This window comes from Sarcophilus harrisii, chromosome 1, assembly GCF_902635505.1.
Source record: "Sarcophilus harrisii chromosome 1, mSarHar1.11, whole genome shotgun sequence".
NCBI classification, from domain to species: domain Eukaryota; kingdom Metazoa; phylum Chordata; class Mammalia; order Dasyuromorphia; family Dasyuridae; genus Sarcophilus; species Sarcophilus harrisii.
The window spans coordinates 716,277,866-716,296,742 of record NC_045426.1 but is presented as its reverse complement, the minus strand read 5'-3'; the positions used below and the strand labels follow the sequence as shown (position 1 = coordinate 716,296,742).

At 46.8% G+C, this 18,877-nt stretch overlaps 2 protein-coding genes across 6 annotated transcripts; both read left to right on the top strand.

The window, feature by feature from the left end:
• The first annotated feature begins 120 nt into the window (after positions 1–120).
• On the top strand, positions 121–1,349 carry LOC105749460 (vomeronasal type-2 receptor 26-like). Its single transcript, XM_031949145.1, has one exon. It carries the CDS (start codon positions 329–331, stop codon positions 1,250–1,252), a length of 924 nt encoding a protein of 307 aa, XP_031805005.1. The 5' UTR covers positions 121–328; the 3' UTR covers positions 1,253–1,349.
• Positions 1,350–3,211: 1,862 nt separating this feature from the next.
• Positions 3,212–18,084, top strand: LOC105749459 (zinc finger protein 383). Of its 5 annotated transcripts, none has more exons than XM_031949139.1 (5): positions 3,212–3,393; positions 4,906–4,983; positions 5,772–5,898; positions 6,399–6,494; positions 8,073–11,496. In XM_031949139.1, the coding sequence occupies exons 1-5, from the start codon at positions 3,247–3,249 to the stop codon at positions 8,093–8,095; spliced, it is 471 nt and encodes a 156-aa protein (XP_031804999.1). In that variant the 5' UTR covers positions 3,212–3,246; the 3' UTR covers positions 8,096–11,496. The 5 variants fall into 5 exon arrangements, with proteins under 5 accessions (XP_031804999.1, XP_031805000.1, XP_031804996.1 ...); XM_031949140.1 differs by having other exon boundaries at positions 8,003–11,496; XM_031949136.1 differs by lacking the exon at positions 8,073–11,496 and adding an exon at positions 13,789–18,084 and having other exon boundaries at positions 3,232–3,393.
• Positions 18,085–18,877: the final 793 nt, after the last annotated feature.

Genomic DNA, 18,877 nt, shown 5'->3' with positions numbered 1-18,877 from the left:
AAATCCTTTTGCTAGTGTGTGTGTGTGTATACATATATATATATATATGTATATATATATATATATATATATATATATATATATATATATATTCATCTAGGCTCTTTGTAGAACCTTGAATCTCCATTCCTTACTGCACATACCCTATGGTTAGCCATAATGCTGGTGATACAAGCAAGCCCTCAAAAAGACTATCTCCCAGCATAGAAAAAGCTATTACACCATGTTTAGTAAGAAATACTACCTTGAATAATTGTGCCCTATTATATGGGAATTGGGATAATTTGTTGAATCTAAAATCCTAAGAATCTGTTTTTCTCTTGAAGATATGAAGCATTGTCTGAAGTGCCCGGAAGATAAATATTCCAATAAGGAAAGAAATGGCTGCCTCTCCAAGGTTGTGACTTTCCTGGAAGTTTCAGAACCTTTGGGGATGACTCTGATCTGTGTGGCTCTTTCTTTCTCTCTAATGACAGTTCTGGTTCTCTGGATATTTGTGAAGTTTCAAGACACCCCCATAGTGAAAGCCAACAACCGGGCTCTCAGCTATACCCTCCTCATCTCCCTCACCTTCTGTTTCCTCTGCTCCCTGCTCTTCTTTGGCCGTCCCACTGCAGCCACCTGCCTCCTCAGACAAACAACTTTTGGAGTCGTGTTTTCTGTGGCTGTGTCCTCCATTTTGGCCAAAACCATCATGGTGGTTCTGGCCTTCAGGGTAACACCACCAGGGAGCAGGAGCAGGATGTGGGTGCAGTCCAAGGTATCCAACTCTGTTGTCCTCATCTGCTCTGGGATTCAGGTGATTCTCTGTGGGATCTGGCTGGGAACTTCTCCCCCATTTCCTGACATGGACCCATACTCTGAACCTGGTCACATCATCATTAAGTGCAACGAAGGCTCTGACTTTGCCTTCTACTCTGTCCTGGGATACATGGGCTTCCTGGCTCTGGGCAGCTTCACGGTGGCTTTCCTGGCCAGGAACCTGCCTGATGCCTTCAATGAAGCCAAATTCACTACCTTCAGCATGCTGGTATTCTGCAGCGTCTGGGTCTCCTTCCTACCCACATACCAGAGCACCAGGGGCAAAGCTATGGTTGTTGTAGAGATCTTCTCCATCCTGACCTCCAGTGCTGGCTTATTGGGCTGCATCTTTATTCCCAAGTGTTATGTGATCCTGCTGAGGCCAGAAAGGAATACCCAAGAAAGTATAAAAAATAAAGTAAATCCCAGGGCCAGGAATCATTCCAGATGATTGTCAGCTAATTCCCACCAGAGGCATGATCAGTTTTAAGTATATCAATATGGCAAGGCTCTAGGATATTCCACTTCTTGGTGTGGTTTAGTATCTCAGAATACTTTCTTCTCATCATAGTATCTCGCTACACTTCCTTCTGTTAGTGCTTCAGATGAGAATTTTGACTCTTTCCAAGAAAGGGAAACCACAAGTTATTATTGAGGATTGAATTTGACACTGACATTTCTAATCACTTGTCTTCTTCAGCAGACAACTTCATTCACTGTTGTTTCCTCGACTAATAGTAAAATGTTTTGGACAACATCATCCTCTTTTGTTTTAATAATTCCAGTCTATCTTCCAGTTTCCAAAAGTACCTATCAATAGCAATTATCTCCTTCCTCTTCACCTAGTATCTCAATACTCCCACCAAAGTCCTATTAAATATTTTCTACATCCTTCCATCGTGTTCTTTGGGATGCCTGCTACATGAATTACAAAGTTTATTTCATCTTAAATTTCTTCAATTGTCATTTCTTTTATGTTCTAGCATCCACTGAAACCAAAATCTCTCTAGATGAAACTTCTTTCATCACATTTTTCAATACAAGCCATATTTTTTTTTTTTTTTTTGGTAATTTTCACCATTACCTAATTTACTTGATTGAGTGAGAATTTCAGAATATATTATATGTGTATAATATATATGAATACATGTTGCTTTTCATTGCTGTTTCTAGGATCTATGTCAAGATGCATCATTCATTCTCTTTGATGTTCATATTATCCAAATTCTGATAGCCAATCTTTATTTCCCTGGTTATTATAAGACATTATCCTCACATTGAACATTTTCTCTTTTTCATAACTGAATCCAATGTTTGCTGCTGAACCTCAATTTCTGTCAGGTATATTGATATTTCCTCTAATGCCATAATTTAATAATTCTTCAATTTATATAGTCTAGTTTTCCACTTCCATTAAAGACAGTAATTCTTTATTCTGAATGTATTGTATTCCTTTTTTTTTGTACAAGCAAGTTTAATTTTTGTTAAAATTTATTTTTATTTTCAGTTCCAAATTCACTTCTTTTCTCCCCCCCTCCACTACATATTGAAAAGGCAAAAAAAAAAAAAAACCCACATGATACTTATTATATCAGTGAAGTCACAAAAAGGACATTTTCACTTTTGTAAGGTTCCAGAAAAAAGCAAGAAAAATAAAGAGAAAAAACATGCTTCAGTCTATATTGAGTTCATCTTTTCTCTATCTGGAAATGGCTAGATGGCCTTTTTCTTTATAGGTACTTTAGAATTGTGGGGAATTATTGCATAGACAAGAGTTTTTAAATCTTTTACAGTTGATTAACTTTCTATTGCTTCCACTGTGTGCATTGTTCTGGTCCTTCTCACTTCATTTTCATTAATTTTTATAACTCTTTCCAGGTTTTTCCGAACCCATTGCTTTCATTTCTTACAGCACAAAAATATTCCTTCAGAGACTTCTGGTGCCAGGATGGCAGAGAAGGAACCTTTTAAAGGCCTCTCAAATCCCTCCATACAATTATAAAGCTGCCTGATAGTTGGCCTAGTATCAGGGAAGTAGCCTCAGGGAAGTAGCCCAGAGTACAGCAGTTCCAGTCTCTCTCACTAAGGTGGGGCGCGCGCAGCAGCAGGCAGCCTCAAAGCAGGGGGTCTTGCAGCAAAGCCCCAAACCCGAGACAGTCTCGCTCCAGGCCTCCTCACTGATGGCGAGTCACTCCTTTCCAGAGCAGAGGTCCCCGCACACAGTAATCCCTGCTGCAGCCTCAGCCTCTCCTCCGCCTCCATTCCCAGCAAATGGGTCCCAGCTCCAGGAGGCTGGCCAGGGGGTGGGGAAGGCGGGGGAGGAGGCTGGCCGCGGGGTGGGGGAAGGCGGGGGAGGAGGCTGGCCGCGGGGTGGGGGAAGGCGGGGAGGAGGCCCCGCCTCCTAGGCTCCGCCCAAGATTACGTCATGCAGGGGAGCCGAGGGGGATGGCCCGCTCTACGTCACTTCCCGCCCTCCGGGGCTGCGTCACTCGCGCGCGTCTCGCGCGTTCTATAGGTGCCTCTTGCTCCGCCGGCTCGGGCGCGCGCCTGGGCCGCCTCGGTTCCGTGTGGCGCCCAGTTGCCGTCACCAGGGTTCGTGTCCCGCGTCCCGGGCCTCGGGTGGGGTGAGTTGAGGCAGGGGTCTGAAGGGGCAGGGGAGGAGACGCATCCCTGGCACTTGGCCCGGGCTGCGGAACTCTGCAGGAGGGCGAGGGGGGAAGCGCGCTTGCGCAACTTGGGCAGTGCCCCGCCCCCCTCCGAGCCCAGGCTCTCATTGGTCACCAAGGGAAGCGGGGCGGCGCCTGAGAACCAATCAGGGCCCTCTCCTGCTCCACGGGCTGGGCTTGACCCATTTTCCCCACCTCATGCTCCTCCCCGCTCCGCCCCTCAGTCCTCCCCCTGCCTCCTCCTAGGTGGTCCATCAGCCTGCGAGCTTGTATGAAGCGCCTGCTGTGTGCCAGGCACGGGGCTGAGCGCGGGAGGGGCGCCCGTGCGGGGGCAACCCGGAAGAGTGTCTCACTCCCCCCGCTTCTTTCTGGCCTTGTCTCCCATGTGTAGTCATCTCCGGGAGTGGACCCGACTAGAACCCGAGCTTAGTATACAGTAGGTGCCTCATAAACGCTTGTAGGCTGACTACGCCTGCTGCCCCTCCGCCCCCGTTTCTCCACTTGTCTCCTAGGCGGCCACCCCCGGAGGCAGCTGCCCGAGCCTCTGTACCCCGTCCCTGTCCTTAGCACATAGTGTGGTGGTGGGGAAGAGGAGCCCAGAAGTTGGGGCCTCAAAAGAACCCCAAAGCCTGAGCCCCGCGTCCTAGTCCGGGGGCAGAGAATTGTAACTGTCACGTCAACTGAAGCAGGCTGAGAAATGCGCAAACTGCTAAGAGAAGGAAGCCCTTTCGGGGAGTTTCTGTCGCTGACGGGGTAATTCTGTGGCCCAGAGGCAGGAGCAAGGAGAGGCCCCCGGATTTGGGCTGTCACCGACCCACAGACTCTCCCGCTGAAGTCAGCCCCGAAGAGTGGGCTCCTCCGGGGTTCGTGGGACCGTCCTGAGAGCGGAAGCCGCTAGAATCCGCCGCACTGTGGGAGCAATGGCAGAGTCGCTGAGAGATTGTTAGACGGGGGTCTCCAAATCCTTGCTGTCTCCTCCAGAAGGTGCCTCCCCAACACTGGTGGGCCGACAGCCTGGGAGTGCTGCCCCTCCCCCAATTTCTGCCGGTCTCCTTGATGGTCACTTCTGGAGTGACCTGAAGGGAGCACCCCGCCTAGCACACAGCAGGTGCCTCATAAATGCTTGCAGGCCGCCCCCCGCCCCTCGGGAGGGCTGGGCAGGTAACTGCTGCTCTCAATCCCCGCTGCCCCCCCATGGCCCAGACCAGTGACATCCGGGCCCCGGCGTGACTCCAGCCTCCCGAGCCCCCGCAGTCCAGGGGTGGGGCAGGAGCCACCCGGCCAGTGGCTGAGCCAGCGCGATGCCTGGGCCGAGTTACCCCCTTCCTGTGGCCGCTGCCGCCTTCTCCGGCCACCCGGGGGGTCCGTCTCAGCCAGAAGTGGCCGTAGGGCTGGGGGGGAGGTGTTTTCTGAGGGGAGGCTTCTGTTTTCTCTGCAGCTCCGCCTTTCCCCGGGAAGAAGGAGACCCGAGGAGCCCGGGATGGCGCCTGTGCTCCTGCCAGCCCGCGCCTGCCAGGTGAGGGGGTCATGAGGCGGCTCAGGCCCTGGGGCCCCCTGGGAAACTGAGGCAGCCTGGGACCCTCCCCAGCGGGGCTCCCATTGCTGTCTCCCACGTCTGTGAGCCGGAGCCTCCTTGACGGCCCTTTCTCCCCATCACCTCGAAGGTCTCCGCCCAGCCTCCCCCCTCCCTCCAGGGCAGCAGACAGAGGCAGAGGGAACTCTGCAGGCCCCTCCGAGCGCCCCCTGGGGGTCAGACCGGCCCCGCAGGCCCGCTGAGGCAGCTTCCTTGCTCACTGGGGCCGGGCTCTCTGGCCGCCCGCGCAGGGGTCCCGGTGCCGCCCTGGGGGGAAGCGTCCCTGGGCCCTCGAGACCCACAGGCCGGCCTCCCAGAGTGGCCGGCCTCCCAGAGTGGCCGGCCTCCCAGAGTGGCCGGCCTCCCAGAGTGGCCGGCCTCCCAGAGTGGCCGGCCTCCCAGAGTGGCCGGCCTCCCAGAGTGGCCGGCCTCCCAGAGTGGCCGGCTCCGGTCCGCTCTCGCTGTGCCTGCCCTGGGCTCAGCCGCCTGGGTCCCTGTTTTGGAGCCTCAGCACTGGCGCCCCTCCTGGTGGGCTGAGGCCGCCCCCCTCCCCCCAGCCACTGGTGGGCGCCCCGACCCCTTGTTCCTGCACATCCTCAGGCGCTCCCCCAGGGCCGGCCGCGCCCCGCTCTGGGCTGGGCTTCCCCTCCCGAGCCAGGATAGATCCCCCCGTGCATGGTCCGGGCGCCCCCCGGGCGGGGCTCGCTCACTCCCGGGGGCTCCCTTTTCAGGGCTCGGTGACCTTCCAGGACGTGTCCGTGGACTTCACCCAGGAGGAGTGGGGGCGCTTGGACTCCTCCCAGAAGGAGCTGTACCGGGAGGTGATGCTGGAGAACTACAGCAACCTGGTGTGCCTGGGTGAGGAGGCTTCCCCGGCCCCTGGGCCTCCTTTGCCCGCTGCGGTGTTTGGGGGCCACCTCGGGCTGTCTAAACTGCCCCCCCTCACCTGGGGTCTCCGCCCCTCTCATCTGGGGTCTCTCCCCTCACTCTGCCTCAGGGAGCCCCCAGAACCCTTCCAAGTGCAGATCAGACCCCTCCCACCCGAGCCAGGCCATGTGGACGCGCCCCCTGCCCCGCCCCCACACCCTAATCCCTCTGGCCACGGCTTCCTTTAATTCCTAGACTGCAGATCCCTGAAGGCCCCAAGGCTTCCTGGACTCGGAGGGTGGGAGTGGGGGCCGTGAGGGGTTTGCCGCTCTGCGTCCTGCTGCGCCTGTGTGTGTACCTGTAACACGTACATCTCACAGAGCATCTTTCAGACACCCCCTGGCCCTCCGTGGGCCTCCCCGAGCCAGAGGGGAGGACATGCGCTCTGAGGTGTCTCTCTGTCCCCTTTCCTTACCCATTGTCCACACCAGGGCTCGCAGCCTCCAGACCGGACCTGATCTCCCATCTGAAGCAAGGAGAAGCACCTTGGATGGCAAGGAAAGACCCGGAGGCAGGCCCATGGCCAGGTGAGGGAGGGAGGGAAAGAGGGAAGGAGGGAGGGACGCACAGCTTGTGAGGGGTGGGCCATCGCCCACCCCCCACCTCCCCTCCAGTCTCTTTGGGGCTCTGGTTGCCGGAACCTTATCTTGATCCCAGCAAATCACTTTTCTTCCCCCATGTCCTCTAGACTCAGAGAAAGAGGGCCCTCCATGGGGGGGGCATCTTTTGTTGCGTCTGTCTTTGGGGTTACCCTAACCCTGGCCCTGCCCTTGCCCTTGGGGAGGCAGCCAGGACATGTGTGAGTGGCAGCAGAAGTGAAGGGAAGGCTTTCCTGGGGGGGGGGGGGGAGAGAGGGAGGAGACAGCAGCTGATCTGGGAAGGAGCCATGTAGAAGGGGCCACAGGAAGGACCTGGGGGCTCCTGGGGGCAGGTGAGGAGGGAGCTTGCTGACGGGTCCAGGCTGGTCTGTGCGTGAGACCCAGGGTGAGAGAGAGGTCCGTTAGACAGCAGAGGCTTGGTGGAAGGGCCGAGGAGCGAGTTCACTTTGGATCCCACACCGGTGATTTAGGCAGACCCCATTGGCACATGGAGGAGGGACAGAATAAGGCCAGGGGCCCCGTTCGGAGACCACTTGTCTCCAAGCCATACGTTTCTCCGAATTCTATAATATTTGTGATTTCCTCTGGAATGATAGTTTTCCACACGTTTTTCTGTCATAAATTATTCAGGCTTCGCCCCCCACCCCCCAGCAGTTACGATGTCACATCTACAAAAACCAGTGAGAAATGTGTAGCTCACTTAGTCATGGTCGTCCACGGAGAAATGCTACATGGAAAGGTCGGCGGGAATGGGGAGTGGCAATTCCTTACCCCAGAGCCCCGGCTTTGTGAGAACTTGGAGAGCGGCCGGAGTCCTCCAGGACTTGGTTCCTTGTGGCTGCCTTGTTTAGCTCTGAAGAGGGAGGGGGGCTGCCATCCGTCTGCCAGGTGATGGACCCAGGGCCACCCTCAGGCTAGGTTGTGTTCTGTGGCAGAATCACGAGAGCGGTGGTCACGGCCTTCTCCTGGCTGTGGCCACGTGGATCTGGTCCTTCCTGGGGGTGAGTGGAGCAGGGCAGACACGTGGCTGAAGCGGGATGTGTGTGCTTGGCTCTGTCTGATGGCATTATAGTATTAGTGAGCATCAGAAGGCAGTGATAGAAAGGTTCCAACATAATAGTGAAAAATACAGTGGCCTTAGTTGACCAAGACACAGGATTTATTTAAAGGAAAAGAGACCGTTGCCAATTTTTTCTGAATTTTTACAATGTTGCCTTTGCTTAGCATTGGTGCAGGTCTATACAGACTCCTATTTGTTCTCACTGGGTTCATCCCAAGGATGCACAGGGTCAGCAGACATCACCTTTGACTGAATGGTCACGCCTCTGGTTCCAGGTCTGGGGTGCTTAGTGCTAAGGAGGTACTTCTCATTCTTGATAGCAAACAAGGCAGGGACTTTTGGGAGATAATTCTCTCCCCTTCCCTTTTTATCCCAGAACCCCAACTTTACCTGTAGAGCGGGCCCGAATACTCCAGGATTTGGTTTCTTGTGGCTGCCTTGTTTAGGAGCTGTGAGGAAGGAGGATTGACTTCAAGCGGGGTGCCATCCGTCTGCCTAGTGATGGCTCGTAGGTCCACCCACAGACCTGGCCTCTCCCCCAAGCTTCAGACCCACCTGGCACATTGTCCACTGGACGTTTCAGACCGGATGTCCTGAGGTCGAGTCAGAATCGCTGTGCTCTAAACAGGGCTCCGATCTTTCCCCTCATACCCAGCTCTCCCCCAAACTTCTCAGCACTTCATCCAACCTCCTGGTTCACAGTTTCTGCATTTGTCTCGCCTCCTGACTCTCCCTCACATACTGTACTGTATGAGAAGTTGCCAAGATTTGACATTTTCTCCCTCCACATTTGTTCACTCAACACCTTATTTCACACCCAACCCTGATTAGACCTCATGGGAGTCTTGCAATGATCTACTCTGATCCTGTCTCCCCTGCCTCCACCCAGGCAAGTCCCGACGTGCCACGCTCTCTCTCGAATTAGTGCAGAATTTGTGAGTTGGAAGGACCTCGATATCTTTCTAGTCCAACTTATTTAAGGAGGATTCCGGCTTTTGAGGTCTTCGAAGGGGAACCCATCCCTCCTCAGGAAGGCCATTCCAACTTTTGGGAAGTTGTATCTAACGTCACCCCGAGGTGACCTGGAAGTAAAGGTTGGTGCAATTTGTGAGCAGAGGATGTTGCAGGAGGAAAGTCTAGCAGTCCCTGTGGGCACAAGGATGATTCTGGCCCCGTGGCCAGGACCCTGTTGGGGAGGTGGGAGAATGTCTGGCCTGTGCTCGAGAGAGTCCTCCCTATTCAAGATAGCCCTCCACGCTCACCGTGGGGGGGAGTCGGGGCTCTAGGAGAAAAATGTCCAAAACCAGGGAAAGGCTGCTCATGAAGGAAGGGGAATGGCACCTGCCCAGGGAAGGAGTGATCCAGTTGGGGGGCTAGTCCTGAGAAGGACGGCAGGGTGGACAGCAGAGGGGGCCATCTCCCAGGGATTCTAGTAAAATAGGAACAGGGAGAATGATATTGGAGTGTGAAGGTGCTGGCCACAGGGAAGCGTTCAGTCACCGGAGAATGGGCCTTGGTCAGAGCTTCTCTGGGCGTCAGTGCGGCTAGAACCATTAATGTTGCAGGGCTGGCGAGGAGTTTGGCTCCCCTGGGGTGCTGGGTCACAGTTGCCCCCCTCTGCTTAGCTTTGGTAGGGGTGGAATGGGCAATGTGGCAGAAGTGGAAGGGTGAGCTAAAGCCTTGGTTACCCTGGTGCTCCCTGCTTCCCATACAAAGGACTGTGGCAAAGGAGCAGTCGTTCCTTTTAAGAGTGACATTGAGACCATTATTAGCAAAAACTTCCGAACAAAACTCTGGGGCAGGTGGGGTGGAGGCCGATTGAAGAGCTGAATGTGCTCTGATATGGACACAGCCCCCTCATGCTTTGGGCTTCCGAAGGTTACTCACTGCTTCCTAAAACCATCACTGGAGAGCATGTAGATCCCTGATTCTCCCCCGGCCCCCCCAGGCCCAGGAGGCTGGAGCCACTGCACATGGTTCAAGAAGAGTGGACAGGTAGAAAGAGGCCTGGAAAAGGGATTGAAAGCCAGACAGAGGATTTCATATTTGGTCCTTGAGGTGATGGGGAGGCATGGAGTTTATTGAGTAGGAGAAATGACATAATCAGATCTGCCTTTTGCAGGCTGAATGTGCGTCCAATTGGGCCAGCCGGACCCAGCAGCAGCTGCTTCCATAATACAGGCTTGGGGTGAGGAGGGCCCGTGGGGGCTTTTGTGTTGTGCGGACTAGCTCTCTGGAGGATCTTGGTACCAGCCCGAGTCCTTGGTCTTAGAAGAAGAGGGTCAACGTGGATGGTCAAACATGGAGTCTACTTATTCCAAATTCTCTGTCTTATATACCCCAATGTCCTTACTAACTATAGCACACTGCAATGTGGGACCGCATGAACAACTTGCTATTGATGTAGATGTCTCTTTGCCACCTGCTGTCTCTCTGCTTTAATCAGAACACAGGTTGTCGCCCCCTCCATCCCCCCCACCCTGACTTCTCAGGAAGGCTGAGAGCCCTTAGGGATAGACTAGAGCGGAACCAGACACTTTCAGCAGGTTCCCTTTGGTTGATGGAACCCCCAGGGTTTCCCCACTATCTGTGGCCCTCTACACTTTTGGAGATGGGGTATTGAAGGGCAGCAGAATGGTTGGGCTACAAGAGGTATAGAAATCATGAATGGTGATTAAATTTGGGTGATTGGCTGTGGCCACTAAGGCCATGAGTCTAGAGAAGGGAAAAGGGAGGACCCTGGACAGAGCCCTGAGGGACTCGTGGCCAGAGGGCATGATCTGGGGGAGGGCCTAGCAAAGGAAACAGAGTGACCTGAGAGTCCAGAACAGAACTCATCTTCTGCCCTCAATCCTCCCCTCTCCCCCATTACTGTGTTACTGTATTGTTTCCCGGCCCCCCAGACTCCCAACATCGATGGCACCTCCCAATCTGTTTTATTATCTCCCACCCCCATACCCTGTTGTTGCTAAAGCCTGTCAGCTTCCCCTCTGCAGCAACCCCTGATTACCCCTCCTCCTCCCTTCTGATCCTGCTCTCACCCTGGTTCAGGCCGGCATCTCTGATTGTGGGGGTAGCTGTAGGGAAAGGGGGTGTCTGCCTGCCTTTGTCCTCCAGGCCACCATCTCTGTGGGGGTAGCTGTAGGGGAAAGGGGGTGTCTGCCTGCCCCTGTCCTCTAGCTATTCAGTTTCACTCTCCTCAGTAAACTCCAGTTTCTCTCCGCCACCTTCAGAACAATACAGAGGGTCTCCAAAGTCCTTCCGAACCTGCCCTTTCTTGCCCCTTTCCAGTCCTCTTATTTTTTTACTCCTCATGGTTCTGGCCTCTTAGTTGATTAAGGATCCAGTTGATGCTTTTAACTACTCCAGACGTGTTCACCCTGTTGAGCTTTGAGTTCAGGATGTCAGTCTATTGATGTATGTAGTTGCAGCTTTCTCCTTTACAGCTTCAAGCTCAGTGTATTTTTCTGAAGGATGCAGAATTATTTGTAAGTGTTGTGTCTGTTCATTGGCTCACTTGTATTAATTCATTCAAGCTTAAAGCCTTCAGAATCTCTGGATTCTGGAGTTTATTGGAGTAGGAGAATCACAATTTTATGCCTCTGGATTCATAATGACTCTTTTTATATCATTTGAGAAAGATTTCATGGGATGTCTTGAAAGGTTTAATGGGATTTTAGTGGAGACATTATTTGATTTCATCCATGTGCCTCAAGTGATTAAGATTTTTTGGTGCTGTTTGAAAATAATTAGTTTTATTTAAGAGACATGATAGTGGGCAGTGCTTTAGGAGGCTTAATTTGTACCCTGGATGGTACAATGTTGTTAATAATTTTTTCTTGAATAATATTTTTTCCAATAAGATATAAAATTTTAAACATTTTTTAAAAGTTGAGTTCCAAATTCTTTACTTTTTTTCTTCCTCTCCCTTCTCCCTAGAGACAGCAAGCAATTTGATAGAGGTCATACGTGTGCTTTCATGCAAAACATTTCCATGTCATGTTGTAAAAGAAAGCAGATGAAAACCCTGTAAAAATAAAATGAATTCTAGTATGTTTTGATCTGCATTCAGACTCCCATTAGTTCCTTCTCTGAGGGTACCATATCAGTTTTCCTCAGACTCCCTTTTCTGAGAGAGTCTGTTGGAGTCTCCTTGGATCATGGTATTGTTAAGAATAACTAAATTATTCACAGATGATTATCATACAGTCTTGCTTTACTATGTATGGGGCTCTCCTGGTTCTGCTCACTTCATTCTCCTTCAGTTCAGGAAAGTCTTTACAGGTTTTATTGAAAGTATCCAGTTTATCATTTCTTATAGCATCTTATCTGTACTTCTCTAACAAGGAGATACATATCTATGCTTATATTTATATTTACACACACATAGAGACGTTCATATAAACATACCTATATACACCCCCAAACATAACTCATGCATGTGTGTATACACATGTTATATAGGGAATCATGCTTGTACATACATTGTAGCGTGAACATTACAGCTAAGTACAGTCATTTAATACAAGGAAGATTAAGGGAAAGACACCAGCAGTAGAGAAGAGCAGGGAAAACTTCCCAGGTGGTTATGCTTGACCATTCTCTTGAAGGAGGAAGGGCCATAAGACACTAGTGATTCCCTATGTTATTTCTAGCTTACAATGCAAATGCTACTGTTCGGAGTTAAAAGTCATTTATACCTGGAGTACTTAGTAAACATTTATTAAGCACCTCCTGTGTGTCGGGCACTGTGCTAAGTGCTAGGATTACCAAAAAGAGCAAAAGACAATCCCTGTGCTCAAGGAGCTCACAACCTTATGGGGAAGATGGCAAGATAGATGGGGAATAGTTAATACCAGGAAGACAGAAGTAGTGGAAGAAGAATGAATTGAAATGACTTTTTTTATTTTTTTTGGTAGATGGAATTTTGGTTGGGACTTCAAGGAAACCAGTAGAAATGAGGAGAGAGGGCATGGGAAATAGCCAGAGAAAATACTTGGAGCCAAGATAGAAAAGGTCTTGTTCCTGGAACAGCCAGGAGGCCAGTGTCAGGCAGAAAAGTCTGAGGCAAGGTCAGGTATGAGAATAGAAAAGTAGAAAATTGCCAGGTTATAAAAGGATTGGGGGGCCACATAGAGGTGCCTCCAGATGGAGGCAAGTTGGAAGCCATTGGAATGTAGGTAGTGGGGGCAGGTAAAGGGATGACATGGTCAGACGTGCAGTTTAGAAAGATCAGTTTGTGAGCTGAACAGAATGGATCAGAGTGGGGAAGAGACTGGGGTAAGACAGAGCCATCAAAAAACAGTTGTAATGCTCCAGGTGTGAGGCAATGAGGGCCTGGCCCTGAACGTGACCGGGTCAGAGGAGAGAAAGGGGCATATCTGAGTGATGTGGCAAAGGTGAGATAAATAAGTCTTGGTGACAGATTGTATGTGAGGAGTGCAGGATAATGTCTAGACCGTGGGTCTGAGGAACTGGGAGAAGCAATGGGAAGTCCAGATAGAGGGAAGATTTAGGGAAAAGCTGAGATCTCTTTAGGACCTGTTGAGTGTAAGGTGTCTCCTGAATATGCAGTTGGAGGTGTCTGAAAGATGTTTGGAGATGTAAGACTGAAGATCGCCAGAGATTCGGGCCCATAGGGAGATTGGAGAATCATCCGCAGAGATGACAGATTCATGTGGCTGATGGGATCAGCAAGGGAAGTAGCATAGAGGGTGAAGAGAAGAGCCCAGAACAGAGCCCTGTGGTTAAAAGGTGAGCTCTGTGTGAATTGAGCTCCAGAACACCATTCCAAGGTTGTCTACATCCCTGTAATCTAGCCCAATCCATCACTTTCTCCCACATGACCCCCATTCCACAGCTAATGATAATTCCCCCTCACACACACCAAAATTCCCTTGCATTTTGCAGACATACTCTATATGTGGTTATATTGTTTCCCCCAATAGAATATAAGCTCTTTAAAGAGCTATTGTTTCTTCTTTGTCTCTGTACCCAGCACTCAGTTTAGTGCTTGACACATTGTTGAAACTTAAGGATAAGATACCAATACTTATTCTCCCTTTCACACTTTGCCTTTTTTTCTTAATGGAAGAGACATTATATAAGACTAAAAGTAGAGCAGCCCGAACAAGGGATAATGACGCTTTTTATTTCTTTCAGATTGTGAATCTGGGACTGAAACCAAGGGATCAGCCGTAAAGCTGGATATTTCTTTAAGAGAATCATCCCCAGAAGGAATCACAAAGCATTTTTCCTGTGTCTCCAAGTGTGAAGGAGTTCGGCAGTGTTCTTCCGGTGTAGGGAAGCAAGAGAGCAATAAGGAAAAATATGCAAAGCCAATAAAAACCTCTAGGAGCAAAACTTCCAGTAATGTGAGAGGTCCCGAAGGTTACAAATGTGATAGAAGCTTAAGTCCATCATCCATCCCTTTTCAACACCAAAGAATTTCTCTGGGAGAATGCTCTCATCAGTGTGAAGCTCAAAGAAAATTCTTCAGAATGTGTTCCGATCCAAATAAGTGTAATAAAATTTACTCAAGGAAGACATTTTGGAAGCCTGATAAATGTGAGAAATTCTTCAGTCACAATTCTGGCTTTAATGAGGCCAGTAGAAAACGTGCTGAGGAGGAGGAGTGTGAATATAAAGAATGTGAAAGAGTTTTCACCCAGAGCTCATCCCTTTCTGTACCTCCAGCAATCCATATGAAAGAGAAAATTCATAAACATAATGAATATATTTCGGGACTTGCTGAACACCAGAAAATTCATGCTGGAAAGAAAACTTATGAATGTAATAAGTATGGGAAAACTTTCCATCAGGGAACAGAACATACACAAAATCAGAGAGTTCATTCTGAAGGGACATTTTATGAATGTGTTGAATGTGGGAAGGTCTTCGCTTGGAATTCAAGACTTGCTTTGCATCGACGAATTCATACTGGAGAAAAACCCCATGAATGCAGTGAATGTGGGAAAGCTTTCAACCAGAGAATTCACCTTACTCAGCATCAGAAAATTCATACTGGAGAAAAACCTTATGAATGTAATGAATGTGGGAAGAAGTTCAACCAGAAAATACACCTTATTCTGCATCAAAGAATTCATACAGGAGAGAAACCTTATGAATGTAATGAATGTGGGAAGGCCTTTAGAAGGGGAGAACAACTTACTCGACATCTGGTAATTCATACTGGAGAAAAACCTTTTGAATGTAATGAATGTGGGAAGGCCTTTTGCCATAGAATACAACTTGCTCAACATCAGAGAATTCATACTGGAGAAAAACCATATGAATGTAATGAATGTGGAAGAGACTTCAGTCGGAGTACATACCTGACGGAACATCAGAGAATTCATACTGGAGAAAGACCTTTTGAATGCAGTGAATGTCCAAAAGCCTTCCGCTGCAAAAGGCTACTTACTCAGCATCAAAGAATTCATACTAGAGAAAAACCTTATGAATGTAGTGAATGTGGGAAGACCTTCTGCCAGAAATCAGGACTTAATCAACATCAGAAAATTCATATTGGAGAGAAAAATCTTATGAATTTAATGAAAATGGGAAGTTCTTAAGTCAGAGCATCAGAGAATTAATGCCAGGAAAAAAAAAAAAAAAAACCCTTATCAGTGCAATGAATATGGCAAGGCCTTTGGCCAGATAATAATCCTTATTCAGCATTGTAGAATTCTTTCTGGTGAAAAATGTTAGACATGTATTGAACATGTGGAGGTCTTTAACCAGAGAATTCACCTTATTTTACATCAGTGAATTCATACTGGGGGGGAGAAAACCGAACATACTAAGTTAAGGTTAGTATGTTAGGAAGGTTAAGTCAGTCAGAATTCAGAATTAGAAAATTCTAGAGTTGGAAGGGACCTCAGAAGCCATCTCATCCTACCTGTATCTAAAACAAGTCACCACTATGATGTTCCTGACATGTGATATCTCGTTTCTTTAATAATTTCCAATTATGGGGAAACTTGTGTCCTATTATGGCTTACCAATCCACTTTGGGACAGTTCTCATTGTAAGATCGACTTTTCCTGGAATCAAGCTAAATTCTCGTCCTTACGAAATTAACCCATTGCTCCTGAGTCAGTCCTTGCATGCCAGAACAAGTAATCAACTATCTACATTACATTCTTCAAATCCAGAACTTTTTCCAAGATAAATATCCTAAGTCGTTTTAAGCCTTCTGCATATAACATTGGCTAAAGTTTCTTCACCTTCAGGATTTTACCTCTTCTGGATGCTTTCTATCTTAACATTGTCCTTCTGAAGCTACTATACTGAGTTCTGAATTGGTTATTCTACATGTAGTTCAACTGGGACTTAAGTACAGGACTACTAATTTCTTATATCTCTGAGCTTTTACTCTTAATGTGACTCAAGATAAGCTTTTACAACTTCTAAATCACACTGCTGACCCATTTTGAGCTTATAGTCTATTTAAATTCCCAGATCTTTTTTTTCCCTCATAAATTGCTGGTCAATCATGTCTTCTCATTTTGTTTTGAGAAATAGATTTTTTTTTTTTAATCAAAGCATAAGACTTTGCATTTACTTCATTTTAATTACATTTTAGTAAATATAACCCAAAGTTCTATCCTTGGCAGCCCTTTTTGGTTCTCGACTCTGCTATCCCATATTTTAGCTTTCCCTCCTTGCTTTGTTTCATTTACAGATTTGATGAGATATGTCATTCATCAGATCTGCTCATTGAAAATTGAGCAATGATAACTTTGAAAGCAAAATAGTAGCTTCAAATTATAGATACTGAAATTAAGCACCTCATATGATTTAATTCAAATTTAATAGGCCTTTGCATTTTAAATCTGCTATTGATTGAAAACAATATTCTATATGCAAATGATAATAAACTAATAAAGCATTAGGAAATACTGAAACTTTTATGACCTGAAAACATAAGCCTCTTAGAACTCTCTGAATTTTTGTGATTCACAATATGTCTCAATCTGGAAATCCTTGAAGCTTTATAATACTCATATGATCTCATGTCACATATATCTTGACTTGTTTTCTCTTTCCATTAGATAAATAATCCTTTCTTAATTTGTAGTTTTGGTGCAAATCCTGTTAAATAAGGTTTGTTTGTTTGTTTTTTAGCATTTTCTCTTAAATATTTCCACAAGACCTACTTAAAGTGACTATGTGAAAAATAGAAGAACTTAGCTCTCCCACATATACTGCAGCAGTGATTTTTAAATGGCACCAGATAGAATGATTGGAAAATTCAGTGAGAAATGGCTGCAATATCATCCTCCTTCATTAAGCCTGTACTGAAATGTGGCTGGAAGACTAGGAGTGATGACAGAGAAGTTAAATGGGAAAGCCAACATGATCTCCTCTACCAGTGCTTGAAGTCTGTGGCTCCTCTGTGAGGACACATCAGAAGGCCAGTTAAATCATTTTAGGGACCTCTAATAACTGGAGGCCTGAAGCCGGCAGTATATCAGTCCTACATATCAGAGCAGAAGCAGTGGGAAAAAAAAACTGACACCATATATAACTACGCAGGAAAAATGGCTTGCTGTGCACTCCTCAAAGATGAGAGAATTTTAAGAATCATCTAGTTTCCTGAAGACCATGACCAAACTATCTGCAGAAATCATAAAAGAAAACTGCTCGGATTTGTGTATCAGAGGCAAGTATCAAGTGAAACTATGTTATCATTAAATATTGAACTATGAGTCCAAAAGATAAAAATTTACAATTATAGGTAATTCACTGAAAAACAGCATTATTCCTCAAGGAAGGACATCAGTTGTTAATAGAATAGAAGGTATCTAGAATTAAGACAATTCTAGAAAGATAAACACACTTGAACAATTGGAGTAACTAAATGGAAATGAAGTGCTGGCATTCAAATTGAGAGATGAGAGAATGATCAAAAATTTTCAAAGGTCACAGATAAGAAAGACAAAAACAGGGCAAAGTGGGATTGACATTGGGTTTTGGTTTTTATTTTGTTTTAAGAGATGAAAGGAAAAGAAATTGAGGAGAAATAAGGAAGAGAGTAATATATAAATATGGAGATATATATGTATATATGGTGAGGGAAGGGTCAGGCATGTTATGACCCAATTTTCATCTGAAGTGGAAACAGAGTTGAACCACAGGAACACAATTTTGTGTAGGAATATACCATAACTCAGAGAGGAAACCAGGACTATAAGCCTGATTCTTTAAAAATTCTGTATTAGAAAAGGTGAAGGTAAAGGAAGGGAAGAGAGACAGGTGGAAATGGAAGTGATGTAAAAAGAAAATATTTGAACAAATTAAAAAAAAAAAATAGCCTAGAGCATTCAAGGGAAATCTTGAGGAAAAGGTAAAAATGAAATAGGAATACAGTTCCACACTTCAAGACTATATTGTAAAACAGTAATAATAAAAAGCCATTTGGTACTAGTTAAAAAAAAAAAACTAAAAGGAAAATAGATCAATGGAACAGACTGGACAAAGAAGAAAAATAAATAATGGAACTCAGTAATATGTTTAATAATCCCACAAACACATTACCTAGGAAAGACCTCTGTTTGGTAAGTATTTCTGGGAAAGTTGAAAAGCATTTTGGTAGAAGCTAAATTTTATATTTTATATTGTATTTCATAAGTTCAAAATGTATCTATTTGCTAAATATTTGACATCATAAAGGAGCAGTTCTTATTCCTTTCATAGCAATGATCCAGAGTTGGATTCTAAATTAAACAAGTAATAAAGACAGTATTTACATTAATTCATGAAATTGAAAAACTTTTGCATCAATAAAATTGATTTTAGGATAAGAGGAAAACAGCTGAGGAGAAGTTTTTGTATCAATTGCCTCTATTTGATAAGTGTTTGATCCTCAAGATAGCAATAATAAACATAAAAGCCATTCATTCCCTAATAATTGTCAAAGGATAGAAACAGGCCTTTTTAGGGGGGAAAAAAAAGCTATTAGCAGCCAAAAGAAAAAGTGCTCCAAATCACCAATAATAAAGAAAATACAAATTAAGACCATCCTGAGGTTTTGTTGTTTGCTTGTTTTACTTTGTGACCTTTGATATTATTTGGGATTTTCTTGGCAGAGATGGGATGGTTTCATTTTATTCTATTGATGGGGAAACAGGCAAACAGGATTTTTCATTTGCTCAGGATCACACAGCTGGTGTCTGAGGGTAGATTTGAATTTAGGAAAATGCTGTCTAAATCCAGGCTCAGCCCCTGTAATCAGTGTGCCATGGGG

Coding starts and splice junctions, on each gene's coding strand:
- LOC105749460 (XM_031949145.1), top strand. CDS start 329: ATGAAGCATTGTCTGAAGTGCCCGGAAGATAAATATTCCAATAAGGAA.
- LOC105749459 (XM_031949136.1), top strand. CDS start 3,247: ATGGCCCGCTCTACGTCACTTCCCGCCCTCCGGGGCTGCGTCACTCGC. Junction 5,899..6,398: donor CAGCAACCTGGTGTGCCTGG/GTGAGGAGGCTT, acceptor TGTCCACACCAG/GGCTCGCAGCCTCCAGACCG. Junction 6,495..13,788: donor GGAGGCAGGCCCATGGCCAG/GTGAGGGAGGGA, acceptor TATTTCTTTCAG/ATTGTGAATCTGGGACTGAA.